Source organism: Zootoca vivipara, chromosome 13 (assembly GCF_963506605.1).
Source record: "Zootoca vivipara chromosome 13, rZooViv1.1, whole genome shotgun sequence".
NCBI lineage: Eukaryota > Metazoa > Chordata > Lepidosauria > Squamata > Lacertidae > Zootoca > Zootoca vivipara.
The window spans coordinates 1,285,113-1,308,777 of NC_083288.1; the positions used below are offsets into that span (position 1 = coordinate 1,285,113).

General features: G+C 47.2%; 1 protein-coding gene across 9 annotated transcripts in view; it reads left to right on the forward strand.

Moving 5' to 3' along the window:
• The window catches only part of SGSM1 (small G protein signaling modulator 1), an 82,315-nt gene extending 60,081 nt beyond the window's left edge, over window positions 1–22,234 (forward strand). For 4 of the 9 annotated variants that reach the window (XM_060282101.1, XM_060282102.1, XM_060282104.1 and 1 more), the window contains 5 exons: window positions 1,486–1,668; window positions 2,144–2,215; window positions 4,002–4,583; window positions 5,569–5,693; window positions 9,362–12,381. In XM_060282101.1, coding sequence (XP_060138084.1) covers window positions 1,486–1,668; window positions 2,144–2,215; window positions 4,002–4,583; window positions 5,569–5,693; window positions 9,362–10,181 — 1,782 coding nt within the window. In that variant the 3' untranslated portion in view covers window positions 10,182–12,381. Of the gene's footprint in view, window positions 1–1,485; window positions 1,669–2,143; window positions 2,216–4,001; window positions 4,584–5,568; window positions 5,694–7,221; window positions 7,303–9,361; window positions 12,382–12,506; window positions 12,617–13,881; window positions 13,979–14,427; window positions 14,596–15,228 lie in introns of those variants that run through there. The other 5 variants (XM_035134584.2, XM_035134582.2, XM_035134583.2 and 2 more) reach the window with 3 other exon arrangements.
• Window positions 22,235–23,665: the final 1,431 nt, after the last annotated feature.

Below are 23,665 nucleotides of genomic sequence, written 5' to 3' on the forward strand. Positions count from 1 at the left end.
GCCGATTAAAACTTCCATTTGCTCTCTTTGCACAAGTCCTGCCTCAAAAATTGACTTTGCCCAATGGAAGAGGGCTCCATTTTTCTGCCTCCATTTTTCTGCCTCATTCTCAGGGCACTTTAGAGCTGGTGCCTGTTGGGGGTGTGTGTGTGTTGGCACTTTCCTTGCAAAGTGGCTGAGGGTGTGGTGGGCGCATCCTCCCCCCCAAAAAGCTCCCCAGCCTCCCTGCCTGCCCACACTTCCTGATCTGAAAATGCAGTGCATGGTTAAACTATGGAACTTGTTTCCCCAGGAGGCAGTGAGGACCACAGACCTTTAAAAGAGGAAAGCAGAGCTTTCAATGGCTCGGCTCTGCCTCTGCTTCTGAATCCCAGTTGCCAGAAACCACAGGAGGGGAGTCCTGCTTGTGGGCTTCTCACTGAGGCATCTGAGTGGCCCCTGCGAGGCTGGACTCGGTGGTCCCTTTTGCCTGATCCAGAAGTCTGTTGTGTTCTTATGCTTCGTGGGAGGAGTTCCCTCCCCTGGGGCTTTCATTGAAACAAGGGCAGGCAGGAAGGCTGCAGAGCCCAGACCCCTGGGTGGGTGATTTTCTATTAGAGAAAGGACTTCCAGAACTACTCCTTGGCCACCTTAAAAATAAGGACAAAAACCTGCACCCCACTCATGAGAATCTCACTGAGATGTTCTTGATAATATTCATATTAATTAATGGCAAATGATTTTGCGGGATGGGGAAACTGAGGAAGAGCCGTGGATCAGTGGTAGAGCATGTGCTTGACTTGCAGAGGGCCCCTGCTTCAAACTCTGTAGAAAGTGGTCAGGCCTGGCATTGCTCTGTGCTGTGCCACACTCTTAAGGTAGCGCTGCGAGTGGTTTAGGCTCCAATCTCTCCGGAGGCATGGGTTCAAATTCCACTGCTGCCAAGTGTTCTTTTCCCTTGCTATCCTTTTTGAACTAATTGCACCACTTATCCTCTCTTGTGTGAGAGGCAGTGTGCTTTAGTGGCTAGAGTGTCAGACAAGGACCTGGGAGACCAGGATTCAAATCCCCACTCGGCCATGAAGCTCACTGAGTGGCTGCCTTCTCGCAACCTAACCTACCTCACAGGGTAGCTGCGGGGATTAAATGAAGAGGGAGGGAAACCATGTTTGTTGTTTTGTTTGTTACATCTATATACAGTACCATCTTTTTCTTCCAAGAAGCTCAAGGTACATGGTTCTCCCCCTCCTCATTTAATCCCCACAACATCCTTGTGGGGTAAGTTAGGCTGAGAGGCAGGGACTGGCCCAAGGTCACCCAGGGAGCTTCATGGCTGAGTCTCCCAGGTTCTAGTCTGACACTCTGGCCATTATGCCACTTTTGAGCTACTTGGAGGAAAAGGCGAGACATAAATCCAGCAAATGAATAAATGAAACCGAGTGCAGTTCTGCTCCAGGGTGCTGTGGGGGATGTGAGGGCCTCTCCCAACTTCTCTCTTGGCTTCAGGTCGACAGCCAGACGCGTGCCTGCTATGAGCAAACCATGGCAGAGTGGCTGGGCTGCGAGGCGATTGTCCGGCAACGGGAGAAGGAGTCTCACGCAGCCGCCCTGGCCAAGTGCTCCTCAGGGGCCAGCCTGGACTCCCACATGGAACACATGATGCACCGAGATTCGACCATCAGCAACGATGTGAGTGGAGGTGGGGGGGGGGGAATCGAGGTCCATTGGGATTGAGTCAGTTCCCAGATGGCTTCAAAATGCGTAAAAATAATTTAAACCTCTCAATTTCTCCCCTCCACCGTGCCCTTTCCTACAGCACTCCTTGGAGCACGTTCGCTACATTCGCACCCTACATTAAAGGCACTAGGATACCACATGGAACAGCCGTGGCCCCCCTCTAAAGCATCCTGGGAGCTGTAGTTTATTCAGGGTTATGAGAGTAGACCCTCCCTAGTGTCGTTGTCCCTAACTGATTGTTAAAGCACCTTGTGAGTGGAAGGGGGTGAGCAATTTAAAAAGAGGGGGAACTGTTGGTTCTTGCCCCCCCCCCAGCTGGCCTCCTCCCCTGATTCGTGGCATCAGCGCATTCTGCCCTTGACTTGTCCAGACACCTTGACTTGTCCCCCTGACCTGGTTCTCCCATGCGCCTTCTCTCTTCCCACAGTCTTCCCAGAGTGGCAGTTCCGGCCCACAGAACCTGACGCGGCTTCAGAGCGACTCCAGTGGCAGTACCCAGGTGAGGGGTCCAGCCTGTTGGCTCCTGGGGGGGGGGAAGACTCCAAATTCTGAGCCGCTGTGCAAGCCTGAGAGACAGCACTGTGTAATGGTTAGAGTGTCGGCCAAGGACCTGGCGGACCAAAGTTCAAATCTCCACTCAGCCATGCAGCTTACTGGGTGGCCTTGGGTGCCAGTCACTGCCTTCTCACAGCCTAGCCTACCTCACAGGGTTGTTGTGGGAATTAAAGGAGGAGGCGGGAGAAGCACTCACACCAAATGAGCTCCTTGGAGGAAAGGACAGGATAAAAATGTGATTGTGCATTTTAAATACTGGTAGATTGTTTAGATAGATGGATCGTTTTAATTCTATTAATGCTACATTGTTTTTTGATCACGGTTCACCCCTCCATGTTTTTAGTTGTTCTTATTTCACCTGTAAGCTACCTGGAGTGCAGTTCAATCCTCAGTGGTCTCCCCAGCCGAAGGGTCTCAGGAGAAGGCTGGGAAAGACCCCCAAGGCAGAGATCCAGGAGAGGCCCTGGCGAAGCTGGGGGGGGGGCAGTGGTCGGATCTGGCAGGTAGACAAGTTTGCTGGGCTCCATCGTTCCATCTCTAGAGAGAGCGTTGTTCCACTACAGTAAGAAAGATAACAACACAACCATTAATTGCACCTTTATACAGAATCCAATTAAAACTATTTAGTTTAATTAATTTTAAAAAACTGATTAACAAAAAAACTGATTAACTTGATCCAGTGATACCAGCTTTTCAAAGTCTGATAGTCATTTATAACTCCAGTGTCCCCTGCCACCCTCTAGGTAATCCCACCCCCCAGGGTGCTACCACCCACTTGGGAACACAGCTTCAGATCTTTGCAGAATGCAATCTCTTACTAAACATTTAACTATTTATTACTGTTACATAAGCATTTATTAATTTGCTATAAGAAATTAATCTCTGTTTTATGACTCACTGTAAAATATATACCGTACCTATCTTTATAAACTCATTTTGGTATTTGCGTGGTATCTTTCAGGGCTAGGCAGCCCACTCAATTAACACACAAATTTCACATTAATGATCAAAATTTACATAACAAAAAATCAGCAGTGAAATAGGGTAGAAAAATAGTTGCAGTACTGTACTTTAAAATGGCACTTAAAAGCTTAGATCAACCTTGAATGAATTGGATTAAGCAGATTTGAAAAGAGAGATCTTCAGAGCCAGTTCAGAAACTGTCCAAGGGCCAAGTGCAGTTCCAAGGTGGGGGACCCACCACTGAAAAGGTCCTGGCCTCGCTAGCCTGGTGCACTTTCCTGACGGAGCCTCTACGGCCAGTCTTAAGAGCCAGGCAGCTTTGTGTGGGTGCTGGCAATCCTTGGGGTAACCTGGCTCCAAGCAGCTTGTGGCTTTCAAGATGGCAGCCAGCACTTTGAACTGGGCCTGGAAGTGGACTGGCATCAATCTGGAATCTGAGTTATCTGCTGTGATGACTTGGCCAGAAAAAGCAACAAAGCATTTTGCACTGGCTGAGGCTCCTTGGTGGACTCAGCTATACAGCTACAAATAAAACGTTTTAAATGTATTGTAAAGTGCAATATAGAAATGTGACTCTAGATGGCGACAGTGAGCTATGCCAAAGTCAATGTATTTTTCAAAACTTTTTTTAAAAAGCTTTTTCACAGCGTTTTTTATATGTGTGTAGATTCCACCAACATCTTGAAAGGCAGCCCCATGCAGAGGCCATTGCAGTAGTCAGCCAATCTGATCCATCCCTGTTCTGTTTTGGCCCCTCCTTTGCCCAGGTGTTTGAGTCAGTCGATGAGGTAGAACAGCCCGAGGCAGATGCCAAGCCTGAAGACGGCAAGCGGGCCAAACTCTCCAATGGGATGATCCCTGATGGCGTCTCTTCCCCCGACCCTTGCTGTCCCCCTTCCCAGAACTTTTGGGTCACCTCCACATGCTCAGAGCAGATCTTCAGCACCAAGGACAGTATGGTGGAGACCACAAAAGCCGCGGCGAGCATGGCTGTCGGCCAGGGACCTCTCAGTGTGGACAATGGCCTTGTGGGTGGCACACAAACAGGGGAAGGTTTGCAGGGCCAAGACAGCCTGGAGGACCTCCCCACCAACAGCAGCTTAGAGTTTATCCTCATGGGCAAGGAGCACCCCGATAAAGAGGGGGCACCTCTGTCTATAGTGGGTGTGACTGACAGCTGGCCGGACCACAGCGTGGGGCAGCAGAACTCAATGGGGAGTGAAGATGACCTCTCGGAAGAGCCAGAGATGGAGAGCCTGTACCCGCAGCTGGATTCACACTCCCTGGCTGTCACTGACTTGACCATTAGCGAAGTCTCGCCTGTCTCGTCGTCGGGGGTCACCTACTCTGTGAGTGTGTGTCAGGGTCCCTGGGAGGGACTTGACCCTGTCTGATTTCCCTCCTGATCTTTGGGAACGCTTTTTTGTTTCAGTGCTGCAAAACCCAAAAGGAGCAAACATATTAGGAAGGGTGAAATTTTAGCTTTGATCGCAGCAGAGCATTTAGCACTTGCTAACTGCTACTAACTACTACAACTAATTTACTTGCTAGCTACTACTAACATACTATAGCCTTGCTTTTCTGGCAGTGTTCTCAAGACAGTTTTTTTAATGATGGCCCACAGTTGTTGGTGGTGTTAAAATTTCTATACTGCCCTTCTGAGGATCACAGGATGGTTTACAATATAAAAAGCGCAATAAAAAAACAGCATAGTAACAAACAAAGTCAATACCCCCCCCCCCCAAAGTTTTAAAGGCCAGAGATTGTTTAATCAGCCAAAGGCCTGGGAGAAGAGGAATGTCCTTGCAACTTTTCACTTTGCATCAGCACCTGTTATTTGTATTTATTTTAAAGATTATGGGATAGATTGAGAGGAAATAATCATATTTAGTCCCATTGACATCAATGGGGTGTTAAAATTGATTTACCAATGCCAGGATATCTGTGTTATTAACAGCTCAGTTTTGAGTTTGTGTGAATAGATAGTTTTGTAAAGAACAAAACTATCACCACATGTACTTTTCTACATTTCATTCCTTTATTGCACCATTTGCAACCCTTCTGCCCCCAACTGTGAGGCAGAACCGGTCCGCCTGTGAGGCAAGGTGAGGCAACTGCCTTGGGCAGCAGGATCTGCCTGTCATTTTGCTGTGATCCCTGCACTGCAGGGCGTTGTCCCAGATGGCCCTCTGGGTCCCTTCTAACTCTGCAATTCTATGACTTTTAAAAGCAGCTGTTAAGTTTGTGGCATGGACAGGCCCTTGGGTATACCTTAGCACAAGTTGGGCTGAAAGTTAACTGGGATGTGTTTCCTTGCGCTTTCTGCTTCCGCAGCCAGAGCTGCTTGACATGTACACTGTGAACCTGCACCGCATTGAGAAGGATGTCCAGAGGTGCGACCGGAACTATTGGTATTTCTCACCAGCCAACCTGGAGAAGCTGCGCAACATCATGTGCAGGTAGCCGCCCAGTGGGATGGGGTGGGAACTGGCTGTGTAGTTCCTTGCAGGTGACTCTGTCCCTCTTTGGGCCAGGAACCGTGGGAGTAGAGGATGCTCTGGCACAAGGAGCAGCCCATGTGCTGGCCACAGAGTGAAGGCTCTACAATGCAGCTGTGGCCCTTCCCTTAAAAATAAAGTGAGATTCCAGTCCTTAACATTCGGAATAAAGGATCTCGCTTACACTGTCAGGAACCGGCAGGGGGGACGGACGGACGGACGATCCCTCGGTCTAAACACAGCACATGATTCACAACCTGAGTCTGCTGCGATCTCAGGCACATGTTCCATAAATCTTGCAGAGTAAACACACACAGCGGTGAGGCATGAGGTTGTGCTAACTACGTTTATTGCTAAAAGCTACACAGAAACAAAGAGAAACATGTCTTCTCTCTCTCTCTCTGGGAGAAGTCCGAGGAAAAAACCAGACTGAAACAGAATACATCAACATCCGCTTCCTGTGTTCCAGCAGTCCTTCTGCTGGAATGTGTAAACAACAGTCCTGTGACTGTCTTGTGACTGCTTCACTGCGCAGTGAGACAAACAGAAACCGGACATACAGCAAGTCAGGCCATTGGCCCACCCAGCTCAGTACTGGTTATAGGAAGCTGGTTATCCCACAGACCCAATGAAGCCTCAGCTTATTAAACAGAGGAATTGTCACTGGCATTTTGAAGAGGGGAACCAACTACCCCCAAAGGCTATTTGGGGCTTTGAGATGATGCATTTCTGCATTGCAGCAGCCCCCCCCCCCATCTTAGAAGAGGCATTCCGCATTCCCTGTCTCGCTGGTGCCTCTTCTAAGACAGCACATGCCATCTATAGATCCCCAAGCCAAACTGAGGACACAGATGATGCCTTCCTGGAACTGATGACCAAGCATTCAAAAGGAAGTGAGATAGTAGTAATGGGGGATTTCAACTATCCTGATATTTGTTGGATGTCAAACTCAGCCAAGAGCATAAGGTCGAACAGATTCCTCACTGGCCTTGCAGACAATTTCATTGTCCAGAAAGTGGGAGAAGCAACAAGAGGATCAGCCATTTTAGATCTGGTCCTAACCAATACAGTAGTGATGACCTGGTTAGTGGGGTAGAAGTGGCAGGATCATTAGGTGGGAGTGATCATGCTCTTCTGGAGTTTATTGTTCAGCGGAAAGGAGCAACCAAGCATACTAAGACCCAAATCCTAGACTTTAAGAAAGCCAACTTCAGAAAACTTAACGAAACGCTGGGTGAGATCCCATGGACAGAAATACTAAAAGGGCCAAATGTAGCCAGCACATGTAGAGACAAAGTCAGAAAAGCTAAAGCACAGAATGAACTCAGGCTTGCTAGAGAGGTTCAAAGCCACAAAAAGGGCTTTTATGGGTATGTCCGTAGCAAAAGGAAGAACAAGGAAACAGTGGGGTCACTTAGAGGAGAAGATGATGAAATGCAAACAGGGGACAGAGAAAGGGCAGAATTCCTCAATGCCTTCTTTGCCTCAGTCTTCTCCAAGAAAGAAAACAACGCCCGACCTGAAGAATATGGAGCAGATGATTCAGCAGGGGAAACACAGCCCATAACAAGTAAGGAGGTAGTACAAGAGTACTTGGCTAGTTTAGATGTATTCAAGTCTCCAGGGCCAGATGAACTACATCCAAGAGTATTAAAAGAACTGGCAGAGGTGATTTTGGAACAACTGCCAGTTATCTTTGAGAATTCCTGGAGAACAGGCGAAGTTCCAGCAGACTGGAGGAGGGCAAATGTTGTCCCTATTTTCAAAAAAGGGAAAAGAGAGGACCCAAACAATTACCGCCCAGTCAGCCTGACATCAATACCAGGAAAGATTCTAGAGCAGATCATTAAGCAAACTGTCTGTGAGCACCTAGAAAGGAACGCTGTGATCACTAAAAGTCAGCATGGGTTTCTGAAAAATAAGTCATGTCAGACTAATCTGATCTCATTTTTTGACAGAATTATAAGCCTGGTAGATGAAGGGAACGCTGTGGATGTAGCCTATCTTGATTTCAGCAAGGCCTTTGACAAGGTGTCCCATGATATTCTTGTAAAGAAGCTAGTAAAATGCGGGCTAGAGAATGCTACCATTCAGTGGATTTGTAACTGGCTGACTGACCGAACCCAAAGGGTGCTCATCAATGGCTCCTCCTCATCCTGGAGAGTGGTGACTAGTGGGGTGCCACAGGGTTCTGTCTTGGGCCCAGTCTTATTCAACATCTTTATCAATGACTTGGATGATGGGCTTGAGGGCATCCTGAGCAAGTTTGCAGACGACACCAAATTGGGAGGGGTGGCTAATACCCCAGAGGACAGGATCACACTTCAAAATGACCTTAACAGATTAGACAACTGGGCCAAAGCAAACAAGATGAATTTTAACAAGGAGAAATGTAAAATACTACACTTGGGCAAAAAAAAAAATGAAAGGCACAAATACAGGATGGGAGACACCTGGCTTGAGAGCAGTACATGTGAAAAGGATCTAGGAGTCTTGGTAGACCACAAACTTGACATGAGTCAGCAGTGTGATGCAGCAGCTAAAAAAGCCAATGCAATTCTGGGCTGCATCAATAGGAGTATAGCATCAAGATCAAGGGAAGTAATAATACCACTGTATTCTGCTCTGGTCAGACCTCACCTGGAGTACTGTGTCCAGTTCTGGGCACCACAGTTCAAGAAGGATACTGACAAGCCTGGAGAAGAGAAGGTTAAGGGGTGATATGATAGCCATGTTCAAATATATAAAAGGATGTCATATAGAGAAGGGAGAAAGCTTGTTTTCTGCTGCTCCAGAGAAGCGGACACGGAGCAATGGATTCAAGCTACAAGAAAGAAGATTCCACCTAAACATTAATCATAGAATCATAGAATCATAGAGTTGGAAGAGACCACAAGGGCCATCCAGTCCAACCCCCTGCCAAGCAGGAAACACCATCAAAGCATTCCTGACAGATGGCTGTCAAGCCTCTGCTTAAAGACCTCCAAAGAACTTCCTGACAGTAAGAGCTGTTCGACAGTGGAATTTGCTGCCAAGGAGTGTGGTGGAGTCTCCTTCTTTGGAGGTCTTCAAGCGGAGGCTTGACGGCCATATGTCAGGAATGCTTTGATGGTGTTTCCTGCTTGGCAGGGGGTTGGACTGGATGGCCCTTGTGATTCTATTATTATTATTATTATTATTATTATTATTATTATTATTATTACAAAAGAAGAATCTGGGTGGTTTAATCAATGACACCATTTTCATTGATCAAATTGCTTTTGTTTGTTTAAAAATATTTATTGATTAATTATTTTAATCAGCTGTGGGTTCATTACCTATGGGTTAATTAGCAGTGGTCCCTGCATTGCAAGCAGTTGGACTAGATCACCCTTGGGTCTCTTCCAGCTCTATGATTGTATGGTCAAATGTTGCAATCCTCTATCCAAAGGCAAAATGAACTGGCAGCTGAAATATAGGTCTGCAGATATGCATGGTTTATGGGAGGGATGCAAGTGCAGGATTTGGGATGTTTCCATACAGATTCTGCTCCTTTTTCCTGCTGGGTCTGCTGACCCCTTGAAACCAGGGCCTTGGCAGCTGCTTGGCAGGACCTCTATCGCCTCACCCAGCCTCCTGTCTCTCTGCAGCTACGTCTGGCACCACATTGACATTGGCTATGTCCAGGGGATGTGTGACTTGCTGGCTCCTTTGCTTGTGATTCTGGATGACGGTGAGTTCTCTCTATTTGCCACTATGCCAGCCTTAACAGTCTGGGGAATCCTGGCTCTGATGGATCCCCTCTCTGGACTATTCATTTATCTGCTGATGGATGGCCACACCAACTCGGCCTCGGACACACTGACCAGATGCTTGGAGGCTGTGGCTGGATGGTTTCGTGGGAGCCAATTGAAACTAAATCCTTCCAAGACAGAGGTCCTTTGGCTGGGTTGGGATGGCATGGGGATGAGGATGAGGGACCGACTCCCTTCTCTTGCAGGGGCCCAATTAGTGCCAGTGCCTTCCATTAAGAGTCTGGGTGTAAGCCTTGACATCTCCCTTCCCATGGAGTTGCAGGTTACAGCGACAGCTAAGGCGACATTTTCCCATCTTCGCCGCATTAAGCAGTTGGTCCCTTACCTCTCCCACCCCAATCTGGCCACAGTGATCCACGCGATGGTCACCTCCAGGCTTGACTACTGTAATTTGCTCTATGTGGGGCTGCCCTCGAGACTGTCCCAGAAACTCCAGCAGGTGCAGAATGCTGCAGCGAGGCTCCTCACGGGGTCCCTGCCATGGGAGCATATTCATCCAGTGCTTTACCAGCTGCACTGGCTCCCAGTGGAGTATATGGTCAGGTTCAAGGTGCTGGTTTTGACTTTTAAAGCCCTTTGTGGCTTAGGGACCTCAAATTTACCGGACCGCCTCTCCTGGTATGCCCCGCAGAGGACCTTAAGGGTCCATGAATAACCATAGTTTAGAGGTCCCAGGCCCTAAGGAAGTCAGATCATCCTCCACCAGGGCCAGGGCCTTTTCAGTGATGGCTCCAACCTGGTGGAATGCTCTGTCCCATGTCCCCTACAGCAGTGCTCCCCAACCTTTTTATCGCCGCGGACCAGTCAACGTTGGATCATTTTACCGCGGCCCGCTCAGGGGGGACGTTGATTGTTTATATTTTATTTAGATTGTTTTGATTTAATAATTTTAATTTAATTGTATTTAAATGTTCCTTGGGCGGCCCGGTACCAATTGATCCACGGACCGGTCCCGGTCCGTGGCCCGGGGGTTGAGGACCACTGCCCTACAGGATTCAACCTCCTTCCGCCAGGCCTGTAAGACAGAGCTATTCCGCCTGGCCTTTAATCTGAACTCAGCCTGATCTTTTATTTCCCTTCTCTTCCCCCCTCCCCTTTTTATGAAGATTACCCGCTCTGGGACCCCATAGCTAATTCTCCCCTGGCCTCCTCGTTGGCCCAAGTAGGACTAATTTAGCCAGCTAGCCCTGGCGACTATCTAATGTTTATTGGATGGATTTCCCCCAAATTGATTTTTTTATTTTTGAATTTTATTGTTATCCATGCTTTTATACTGTACTAGCTGGCCCTGCCACACGTTGCGGTGGCTCAGTTTGTTCAATGGAGCCTCAGAGTCCCACTTCAGACTCCCCTCACCTTCAGAGTCCCCCTGTTTTTTGTGTGTTATGTTTATATAGGCGCATCCCTGTGTCTCCCCCCACCCTGTTCCGACCCATTACCTAGCCCTGTCCCTCCTCCCCCCACCCCCCAGTTCATCCCTGTGATTGGGACCACCCTGTCCTGACCCATGACCTATTTCCCCCCCATCCCCCACCCAGGCAGGCCCCTACCTCCACTTGCCCTAGTCTGGAAAGCGGCCTAGTCTGCAAAGGCGAGCCTGTGGAGAGGGTAGGTTTCCTAGGTGTAGTACCAGTGTAGCCATCACTAGAGGGCACTGTGTTGCAATTTTTCCTGTCCTCCCAGTATGCACTTGCGGGTGATTTGTGAGTTTTGTAACACAGGGTTTGGGGTTTTTTATGTGGCGTAGGTGTGACATTTGTCTTAGCAAACTTTATAAGATTAATCTCACGGTAGTATGGGACGTTGTGTGCAAATTTGAACGCTATCGGTCAAGCAGTTTTGGTGAAAAGTGGAAACACACCCACATAACATTTTTACATTTTTATATATGTAGATTTTATGCTGCTTTTATGTTGTATTACAATTAAGTGTTTTGAATTTGTTGTTAGCTGCCCTGAGCCCGGGTTTCTGAACCAGGAAGGGTGGGGTATAATTAAAAAAATATTATTATTTATTATTATAACATTTTTGCCCTGACTCTATGGTGCAAAAGCACCATTCAGGATAGTCAACAACAGACAGAATGGACTACCTGGGGAGGTAGTGGGCTCTCCTTTGTTGGAGGTTTTTAAACACAGGTTGGATGGCCATCTGTCAGGGACTCTTTAGCTGCGATTCCTGCACTCCTTGGGGTCACTTCTGACTCTACAGTTCTGTGATTCTATGAAATTACAATTTCATAAAAAGACCCAATGGTATAAGTCCACCAACCAAGGAAAAAGGATCAGCAAATGTAAAAACATGATCAGCCATGCCCAATGAGAGCCTGCTTGGGCTTGAATGAAATGGCTCTGAGCAACTGATGGGAGAGCGCTTCCTGGATGTGGGCTTCTCTTGGGCATCTGCTTGGTCATTGTGAGAACAGTTGGGCCTGTTGGTCTGATCCAGCTCTTCATGTGCAGGAGGGGGCCAAGTGCACTTCCCAAGGTACAGCCACTGTTAAAAGACTCCCCACTCTTTCTCATCCCACTCAGATGTGCTTCCATTGTGGGTGGGATATTGTAGAATTTGGGCCTCACCCTCTTGCACCTCTCCAAATCCAGATGAGGCAGGCGGCTTGCCTGCCCATGTTTCACAGCTTGAAGCTGGGACAAATTCAGAGCCAGCTCCACGACACATGGGATGCGGAAAGGTCTGATGTGTGCTGGTCCCCACAGGTCGACATGACTGTCAAGAGACCAATGTGAACAGCCTAGTTGGTGTGGCTTCCAGGCCATGGCTGGAATGTGGGGGTGCAGTTGAAGGGGGAGTATCCTGCACTGTCACCTGGACATGCATGCCTTTGGCAGCCAACACACAGAGAGCTGGTTGTGTCCTTGGGTGGCCTGGATCCTCTTCCTTCTGGGCAAAAGCAGGTGAGATCTACAGGGCACTCATTCCCCTGTTCTCTCTCTCCCCCCCCCCCCGTGTCCTTGTTCAGAGGCTATTGCCTTCAGCTGTTTTACAGAGCTCATGAAGCGGATGAACCAGAACTTCCCCCATGGAGGCGCCATGGACACCCACTTTGCCAACATGAGGTCCCTCATCCAGGTACAGAACAGGGACTCTTCCAGTTCGCCCTTTCCATGATCTGCTTGTCAGAGGCTTATACAGAGGTTAGATCAGTGGTTCCCAAATGAGGAGGCAACCTCCCCCCCCATTTGGTCTAGGGAATCCCCCACTAACAGCGCCTCCGTCTTGTCTGGATTGAACTTCAATTTGTTGACTCTCATCCAGTCCATGACTGAGGCAAGACACTGGTCCAGCATTCCTGAGATGGTATGTTGGATGTTGTTGGGGCCAGTAATGATGTTGTCCTTTCATTGCCTACAGACAGCCACCCAATCTTAAACAACTCCTCACCCACAATAATACAACCACCAGACTTAACATGGACACTGGTACCAGAGCCTGCAATAAACCCAGATGCCAACTTTGCTGCCACATACACCCGGACAACATCATTACTGGCCCCAACAACATCCAACATACCATCTCAGGACTATTTAATTGCTCATCTTCTAACATTGTGTATGCCATCAAATGCCAACGGTGCCCTTCAGCTCTCTATATTGGACAAACAGGCCAAACCCTACGCCAAAGGATAAATGGACATAAATCTGACATCAGGAACCAGAAGACAGAAAAACCAGTAGGAGAACACTTCAATCTCCCAGGACATTCTATACAAGATCTCAAAGCAGCTGTTTTATTACAGAGAAATTTCAGGAACAGACTGGAAAGGGAAGTTGCTGAATTGGAAATCATTACCAAGCTTAAAACCATGGAAGCACCTGGGATGAATAGAGATATCGGATTCTTATCTCATTATGCATGATCAAGCTTTCTTTAGCGCCTCAGCCCAGGACTAATTGCAGCCATCAGCAGCCATTAACACCCATCTACAGGTTTACCACTCCCATCAGCCCATCACCCATTCCCACCCACCCCCACCACCCTCTGTATATATATAGGGTCTGACACTTCTGTTTCTAGTGTATCTGAAGAAGTGTGCATGCACACGAAAGCTCATACCAAAATATAAACTTAGTTGGTCTTTAAGGTGCTACTGAAGGAATTTTTTTATTTTGCTTCGACTCAGACCAACACGGCTACCTACCTGTAAAAAGAAAGGGTGGCAGTGTTGCTTAGGTTCTCTGTTTGATACCTCCATGTCCTGTGAAGCTCTTTGAAAAGAGGTCAAGGGAGTATGGAGCACCTTGCTGCATGCAGGATGTGGGGGTTTTGTGGCGGGGGAGGGACAAATGTGGTTTTCTTGCAGAAACAAGATTCTGAAGCTTTTGCTTTTCTGGTAGATTTTGGACTCTGAGCTGTTTGAGCTGATGCATCAAAATGGCGATTACACGCATTTTTACTTCTGCTACCGCTGGTTCCTCCTGGATTTCAAGCGAGGTGCGTTGGGGATTGTGGGGTCTGCATCTGCATTTTGACTTAAACACATCTTTTAACACTAGCTGGAGCAGCATGAGTTGCCCTGATAGCATCCTGAGGACAGGAGTTGGGAGAAGATAAAATATACTGGTAATTGCCCCTTCTTTGTCCCTCCACCCAATTTTTTCCTGGTGTCCTCTTTGATGTTTGCTGCACAACTTTGTTTGCTGCAGAGAATTCTGGGATGGGGGTCACGTCTGCATTTTAGGGTTGCCATATTTTAAAGAGCAAAAAAAGAGAGACACATTTGCCAACTTCTGCTTTTAACTATGGATCATTATGATGACTCTCATTTTACATACCCATGAAAATGAGGACCTGTCCTGGAAAAAGAGGGCATAGGACAACTCTTCACTTCAGACGGCTTCAATGACTGTTCTTTTTGTTTGTTTGTTCCTGTTTTCTAACAGAGCTAGTTTACAACGATGTCTTCTCTGTCTGGGAAACGATCTGGGCAGCGGCACAGATCTCCTCATCTCATTATGTCCTCTTCATTGCTCTTGCCTTGGTGGAGGTTTATCGGGACATCATCCTGGAGAACAACATGGACTTCACGGATATCATCAAGTTCTTCAATGGTACGGATTGTAATGGGCTGGGGCTGAAGTTGAGGACACTTGTCTGTCCCAAATGACTGCCCTGCAAAGTCTGTGCCCCTCAGGAATAGGCACCAAGCCAGCCTCCAGGAGTCCTGAGCCAGGGACTTTGAAGTTGAGCTGCCTTCTGACCTCTGTGTTGGCTTGTTCTCTGCTGCACTGTAGTACCACCATCAAAGGGACCCAAAAGGTGCTCTTTAGGGATCCGTTGGTGCCTGGAGGGACTCACTGGATTCCATCAAACTGTAGACTTTGGCCTTAGTCTGAGCAATCTTTCACTTACATGCAGACTGAGCTATTTGACTTCTTGCTGAGTTCTCTTTGGCACCGTCTTCTTGCTTTCCTGCCCAACTGATATGTGTGTGTGTGGTGAATGTCCTCTGTATCTTGCACATGACAGACAGATCCTTTTTTTAACTAGAGATGCTGGGGATGGGACCTGCGGTGTGCTGAGCATGGCCTCTCCCACATAGCTGTGGTTCCTTCCCAAAGGTGTCCCTGCAGGATGCCTGAGTGGGGGGATAGAGGGAAGGGCAGAGACCTCACCTTATTTCCTTTGAACCCACCCTTTCTTCTTCCTCCGTTTTGCTTGACTCTTCCTTCCTTCCATTCCAGAAATGGCAGAGCGGCACAACACTCAACAGGTCCTGAAGCTGGCGCGGGACCTTGTCTACAAAGTCCAGACACTCATTGAGAACAAGTGATTTGCGAGATCTGCCCCGGAGGAGGAAGGGAGACTGAACCTTTGTACATTTGGAGGCTGGAGCTGGAGTAGCGCATAAGGCAGAGAGCCAGAGAGGCTCCATGAACTTGAGCCAGCCTCCCTCCCAGCCAGTCATTCCACTGTTTGCATGGGCTGGGTGTTGTCAGCCACTGCCTGCTGGCTCTTCTGTTTCCATGATGGCAATTAACCAAAGAACTCACAAGCTCCGCCTCCTTTCCCATTCATGTAGGGTGGAGCTTGACTGGCACAAACCTTGCTTGGAGGACAGAGGTTGGTTGTTAGGTGGGTGGCTGGGTGGGAAGGGCGTGGCTCTTTATTGGGATGTTTGGTTTTATTACCTTCTGCTTCCTGTTTGGAAAGGTCAAAGTCACAACCCTGAAAAGGGGTGGCTGGGATCTCTCGTTGATTTCCCTCCCTCCCTTCAGATCTTCCTTCAGAGAGAATATTTTAAACAGCCAGCATTTTTCCTTCCCCTCCAAAATGTGCAGGTCGGGATCTAACTCTTGGCCCTTTAATCAAAAGGTGAGGCTTTGCTGAGGTCATCCTTTTATGGGGAAGCTTTCTCACCTTCTGAAGGGGGCCAGCTGGGGCCATCTCTGCCACTGAGGTTTGTCTGTTCTCTTCCTGATTTCCCTGAAATTTTCTGCAGTGCTCCAGATTGCTGTCACCACATTTCCTTAGGAAACCATATAGCAAACTGAGGCCAGGCTGGCCTGTTCCCATCCTGCTCTGTGGGGATGCTTGCCATTCTTTGCCCTTGACCAGGCCTGACCAAACATTTTCTCCAACCCAGCATGTTTTTGCTGGACTGAGGAATTAAGCATCCTGCTTTTCTATCCTGAGGTTGCAAAGCCACCATGTATGTCCAGGGTCTTGATGGCATCTTGTTGAAATTTCTCTCGCTTCTCTCTTTCTGCCCTAGATGGTCCCTTGTGTTTCAAATCAGAGAGCAGCTGATGGTTGCTCTGGTCCAGCCTCAGGAGTTTCCTCTTTTCAACACTGAGCCTTGGAGGTTGGGCTCGGCCTATTAACACACAGAGACAGACAGACAGACAGACAGACAGACAGACACACACACACACACACATTGCACCTCTCCTTCACATTGTCCTTCTGAAGTCTATAACCCCCCTCCAGGGTGGCACCAGGGTGGCCTGCCCCCATCACACCCCTTGCTACACCAATGCTTCTTAGCACTCTGGTGTGAAGTAACATTGAGGACAAATATTTGAATTGGTCTGTGTTAAAAATTCAGGTTTTCTTTTTAAAAGAGAAGGAGAAAGAAGCAGAGTGAAATTAAATGGGTTTCCTGATTTTTAAAAATCTCCTGAAAAGGTTGCCATCATGGCTAAGTGAGTGCCAATATTTTTTTGGTTGTCGTTGTCATGAAAATGCCTTCCTCGTAGCCAGTAAATGCTTAGCCATAGTTGCTTCTCCCTCTCACTCCAGAGGACTAGTCTCTTAAACAGTGCTGCTTGGGTCTCTGTGCTGGCTACTCTCACTTCCATGCTAAGCCCTTCCTATTCTTTCAGGAGAGAGTGGTCAAAGAGCACTACTTCCATTATGTGAGTAACCCTGAATGACCTCCCTCCTTAAATTGGGAGCTGGGTTTCAGTCCTTGGCAGCTGCACTGCAAAGCAGGGGGCTCTGTTTAACTGACCTGGCTTCTCTCTGGAAAGCCCTGGAGATTTGAGTTTGGAGAGGGAGTTGCTGACCTTGCCCAGGCCCATTAATTTTGCCCTTTCCATTTGGCTCCCAAGCTGTAAGTTCCAGGCTTCCATCGCTGGCTATACATGTGTGGAAGGAGGCCATGCCAGGTGGACCAGTAGTGCCAACTGGATTCCTTGCCCCAAACAGGTTCAGCTTGGACTTCCCATGGCCTTTAGTGGCTGGTTGGACTTCCACAAAGCAGTAGAGCACTCCATTTTTCTGGCAAGTGTTAAAGAATCAGGCACCCCCGTCCAAAGCAGACATGGGCACATCCCAGGCTCAGCCAGATACACAAGAGAATCGTGTCCCTGGGCAATGGTGCCAAGTGGGCTTTGCCCTTTTATCCCCATAAGGAAGGGGAACAGTTACAAAACAAGTTACTCCCCCCTGTTCTGGAGCTGACCTGCCTTACGACTTCTACCCCCCGAGCTTTTTCTGGGAGATGGCAGGGTAATGTGGTATTTTAAGGATAAACTTTGGGACTGAAGGATCCCTGCAGTCCATGGGGTGGGTGGGTGTATGTACGTGTTGACTGTGGATGCTAGTGTTTCCACCCTCCTTTCTTAAAAGCACAAACTCGATCTAGTGACCTGTTTCTGAAACATCAACCTTTCCACTTTGGAAAACGCCAAACGAGAGAATTAAGCTGGCTCACTAGTCCTTTTCTGACGGGGCAGTGTCTCTGCCAAGCAAGCTGCGAGGAGCCGGCTGCCCTGGAGATGGCAGTGAGAAATGGTATGATGCAGTGGAAAGAGTGGGGGACCTTGACTTGGTTTGAATTTTCGTTCACCCTTGAAGCCCTTTAGTTGGTCACTTCCTTCCCATCCAGCCTACTTCATAGAGTGGCCATGAGGACAACATGGTCCACCTTCCCTTCATTGGAGGAAGGGTGAGATGCAGTGTGTAGGTTGCATCTGCCGGGGATTCTTGTTCTTGTCCTTGATTTTGACACTATGAGAAGCTGTATCATACAGCCTATTATGTTTACGTGTTTTTTCAATTGGATTTGCGTAATATAGGCATTCTGGTGGTTTTGATTGTATATCTGATCCCAGCAGGGAGTCTGCAGACCTGCCCTTTCCAGTGTACTGTAGTTGAACCAGTGCATAGGCTCCCCATCTGAACAGCCCAGTGCAGAGTGTTAGCACAAGGGTTTTCCACTCCCATATCACACTCTTGTTTTCAGAGCAATGCGACATCACCATGAACTCATTGCACACACCCCTTGAGGTGACCTTTTAGTTTTTTCTGAAATCCCTTCAAAAATGGTTTTGTTTTAAAAGCTAGCTGAGGAATCAAGCACTTTCTGCCTATGCTATCAGAGAGAGAGCATATTTTGGCCATTTGATAGCAGTCTTGCTTTGTGTGTTTGTTTGTTTGTTTGTTTGTTTGTTTGTTTGTGTGTGTGTGTGTGTGTGTGTGTGTGCATGTGTTTTAAGGGGAGCACTTTTAAATGCAAAGAAAATGTCATTTATTTACAGGTATTTATTGATTCTGTGTGTCCTGAACTCTGTGTGCATGAAGCATTATGCAAACGAATACATTCTTTTCTCAATGTCGCCAAACATATCTTTTAAATGTTGATCAGGAAATTGTGTGTGTGTGTGTGTGTGTCTACATCTATATATTTTATAGATACAAATATTATATGTACAGTATAGAAAATGTATATGGGAGTTAGGCAGGGCACTAAGAAATCATTGCTTTTAAGAAAAGCGTTTTGCTGCTCCTCAGACGCCAAAATTCTTTGAGTGTATTGGGAATGGTGATGGAGGTTTGTTGCTGTTCTGTTGCACTTCAGAGGACAAAGACAGATAATGGTTTGCAAGGAAAAGTGGCTTCATTTCCTATGGGGTGTAAAGTGAAAAACCTCTCTCATCCCATCACCTTGCCAAAGAGACTTGGCAGGTTTCTGAATCCCTATGATAACCTTCCAAATTTTGTTGACCAGAGGTGAGTGTGCATGCCACAAGCATTGATCCCCTTTTCACATTATCTAAAAAGAAGAAAAGAAGTCTAATTTTGAAATTGCAACACTTGGGGCTAGCTTGCATGTCAAAAAATTCATGCACAAAATGCCACGTCTGTCGATGAGGAACTGGTGTGGATACAGATTGATTTGGTGGGGCAGAGGTTGGATTTACTCTTAACTTGTGCATGAACCTGCCTTTTGAGTAGAAATGCTATCATGGGCGGCCTTTGGAATCTCTGGCTGGAGGACTGTACATCTTGGAAAAAGACGGTCCATGATATCTATACACATTAGAACATCAGGTGAAGCTTTGGGCAGGGGAGAATAAAACCAGCGGTTACTCTTGGCAATCCTCTAAAAGAATGTTAAGCTAGCACAGTGGGGGGGGGCTATGGGGGGGACACACATCGCAGAAGCTGCTGGACCTCCAACTGCCGTGATCACCCCTGACATCCGCTGGCTATCCCTGATGTGAGATGGGAGTCCACAACTTTTGTATAACCCCCCCACACACATTATTCTCTTTCAGCTGCAGCGGAATTAATTTGACAGCCCACATTTAAACACTTGACTCTGGTTTTCTGGTCATTCTTAAGATAAAGATATTTCTATTATTTCAACAGTGGCCAAACACAGTATCAGGCAGTTATTCCACTAGAATGTTTGTTTCTTATTACAATCGTGGTTGAGAATGTGAACTTGTTAGTAGAATATATATAAAAAATTAAAAATTGTCTAGTAGCACCTTAGAGACCAACCAAGTTTGTTCTTGGTATGAACTTTCATGTGCATGAACTTAGTTGGTCTCTAAGGTGCTACCAGACAATTTTTTAATTTTTATATATATTTCTACTGCGTCAGACCAACACGGCTACCTACCTGTTAGAATATAGAAGGGTGAAAGTTTCATTTTACTTTCCTTTTTTTGAGATAGTTTTAATTTTTAAAGAATTCCCAGTCTAGAAAGGGGAACAAGTTTAAAACCACAACAATACAAGCTCTGAAGATATATTATTTTTATTGAAATTTTGGAAAATAAAGCAGGTGCCCCTGACTTCTGGTGACAGGTCCCCAGATTTCAATATTCTTGGTGCAGACTTAATATTGGTTTTGTGTTTGCATAGTTCCTATATGCCCCTCCTCTTCAAATGGGAAATTTTGGTGATAATTGCCACAGATCTGCTTTTTTTAAGGTTTCAATTGCTGCTATTTTGGTGTATGAAAAAGCACACACTCCTTCCATTGCAACACCGTTTCTGCTTTTTCCTACGTTGGAGCCAAGCTGACTTTGATACCGTACCTGTTCTGTCGTGTGTAGTGAATCCCCTTGCCATTGAACACCAAGTGTTATTGTGTGCTCCTCTGACTAGTGTACAGTGCTGGAAGAAACAAAAGTTTTGCAACAGGCTGACTGTGGAATATTCAAGTGGCATATTTGGAAATAACTGTTCTAGCCAGCTCTTTTTTAGTGTGTGTGTGTGTGTGTTTATTTTCCAATGCCAGCTCTATCTGAAGACCTTCAAGCAAACATAGGGAACCTGTGGCTCTCCAGACATTGCTGGACTCCCAGCTCTCATCTGCTGTAGCCAGCAGCACCAATGATGTGGGATGATGGCAGGAGTTGGAGTCCAGCAACATCTGGAAGGTTGCAGGTGTCCCATCCGTGCCTTAAGGGAATGCAAAGTTCAAAGCAGAGAAAATGTATTGCGGCACTTTCATTTAGGGGTGCCTCTGTTCTGCTGCATGTCTGGATTCTGGCCCCAATCCAAAGTTGTTGACACCCTCTGATGTGCACACACACACCAAGGTTGCAGGTTCGATCCCAGCTGCATATCCCTGCATTGCAGGGGGTTGGACTAGATGACTCTCAGAGTCCCTTCCAACTCTACAATTCTATGATCTTCTCCTGCATATGGTGGGGTGGTGATTGTGAAATCCCTATTCATTTCAGCAGGGTGGGTTGTCATGCACAAGGAAGTATGCATGCCAGAATAAAGATGAGAAGCACTTGTGAATTGGAGCTGTGAGATTTGTGTGCATCTAAATCAGCCTTTCCCAACCTGGTACACTCCAAGTGTTTTAGACCAGTGTTTTGCCACCTTGAGCCCTGAGATGATGGATGTTGGACAACAATTCCCATCATCCCCAGCCAACTTAACCCAAGGCCAAGAATGATGGGAGATGTAGTCCAGCAACATCCGAGGACCCAGGGTTGAAGGGCACCTTTTTTTTTAAGACTACAGTTCTTATCAGCCCAAGCCCATGTGGCCTTCCTTCCATCGCCTCATCATCATGCAGCTGCGCTGGGAGTAGGGGCTGATGGAAGCTGGAGCCCCACAACATCTGGAGGGCCCTAGGTTGGCCTACAGCAGGGGTCAGCAAACGTTTTCAGCAGGGGGCTGGTCCACTCTCCCTCAGACCTTGTGGGGGACCGGACTATATTTTGAAGAAGAAAAATGAACGAATTCCTATGCCCCACAAATAACTCAGAGATGCATTTTAAATAAAAGCACACATTCTACTCATGTAAAAACACGCTGATTCCTGGCCCATCCATGGGCCGGATTTAGAAGGCGATTAGGCCGGATCCAGCCCCCAGGCCTTAGTTTGTCTACCCATGGTCTACAGCAGGCACCCCCAAACTGCGGCCCTCCAGATGTTTTGGCCTGCAACTCCCTTGATCCCTAGCTAACAGGACCAGTGGTCGGGGAAGATGGGAATTGTAGTCCAAAACATCTGGAGGGCCAAAGTTTGGGGGTGCCTGGTGGTTCCCTAACACCTGGTCTACAGCTTCTCCATGTGAATTAGCAATTGTTGGCTTGTGGGCAACTGTGTCCTAATCACCAGAGCTTGGTTTTTGTTTTAACCAGGGTGGGGTGGGGCTAGGGGCTCCATCTTGGCCAAAAGAGAGACACCCTAAGCTGGAGTTCTGGTTGGAAAGGTGGTATGTCTCTCTCTCTCTCTGTGTGTGTGTGTAGCAACCCAGGAAGGTTCTCCAGGTACCTTTTTTGGAGCAAGAAAACATGAGCTGTGAATGTATCCTGTTGCGTGATTGCTGCCTGACACAACTTGCTGCTGTTGCTGCTGCTTTGTGTGTGTGTCTCAAGGGGCTCCTTTGGGCTACTCTAGTATCGCTCCTTATGAGATGTCCCTACGTTGCTTTCATAGTTAATGTTTGACAATAAAAGTGCTGGGTTTTGCCTGTTTGCATTCCACTCTGTGGCATAATCTTGGTTGCTTTTTTTTAAAAAAAATCTGCTTTGATATTTTGTTAACCGATGTTAATTGTAACTTATTTCTGTGGGGCCAGAAAGACAAAAGAAAGTTATATATTCTCTATGGTTCTATGTATTTTCAAATCAATAAACAAACAAACAAAATATGGCTGTTATATGCAACAGTTCTGGTTTTGGGATTGGGACAGATTCTGAGTTATGTCTCTTTGGCTGGTTTGCATGTAACACGGAGCCCTGCTTGTTTTGGTTTATTAACCACAAACAGATCACACCCATAAGCCATGGTTTATAAACCCTGCCTTGTATTAACCATGGCTTCTTGTACCGGTATTATCATTAGAGGGTGAATAAGAGCTATTCCATGCTGTCATAAGAGGGAGGAGTGAATGAGATTGGACTGCTTAGAATGCAAACAGCTTCTGCAGTCTCTATGTCTGCCCATTTGAGATGGAAGTTAGTTCCCCATTCAGCAGGCACTAACTTCTCACACTGTAAAGCAGGCATCCCCAAACTTTGGCCCTCCAGATGTTTTGGACTACAATTCCCATCATCCCTGATCACTGGTCCTGTTAGCTAGGGATCATGGGAGTTGTAGGCCAAAACATCTGGAGGGCCGCAGTTTGGGGATGCCTGCTGTAAAGTATACCGGGCATTCTGAAGGACACAGCACAATATACTCATTCTGGTGGTTGCTCTTCTATTCTAGAGCACCCAAATAGGGCTGTGCCCTTTTAGGATCGTCCTACTCATGTGTAGAACCCTGGCAGAGACACATGCCGGACTGGCATGTTCTCTCCCTCCTGGTCGGTCGTTCAGGAGCTTCAAAAGCTTTCTCCAGCCCGAACATCTCAGCGACTGATGCCAAAACACCAGCATCATAATAATATTTATTTATACCCTGCCCATCTGGCTGGATTTCCCCAGCCACTCTGGGTGGCTTCCAACAGAATATTAAAATACAATAGTCTATTAAACATTAAAAGCTTCCCTAAACAGGGCTGCCTTCAGATGTCTTCTAAAAGTCTGGTAGTTGTTTTTCTCTTTGACATCTGATGGGAGGGCGTTCCACAGGGTGAGCGCCACTACCGAGAAGGTCCTCTGCCTGGTTCCCTGTAACTTGGCTTTTCGCAGCGTTCCACCCATGGAACTACCTGCAACTGGATTAGCCTTGGGCCTTACAATCTTGCACTTACAGCTCTCCTGACTATCAAGAAGTTTCACACCTGGCTTTGTTGGGACTCGAACCCTAGCCTTGTTCCTCTCTGAGGAATCAGTGTTGGCACACATGGCCTTTGGACGAGGTTCAGCTTCCTTCTCCAAGGAAATAGTGTCTACCCTTATAGCCTTTGGGCGTGGTTTCCCATCCTTTGAGGACAAACCCTGTACCCTTTTCAAGACTTCAGGTTCCAA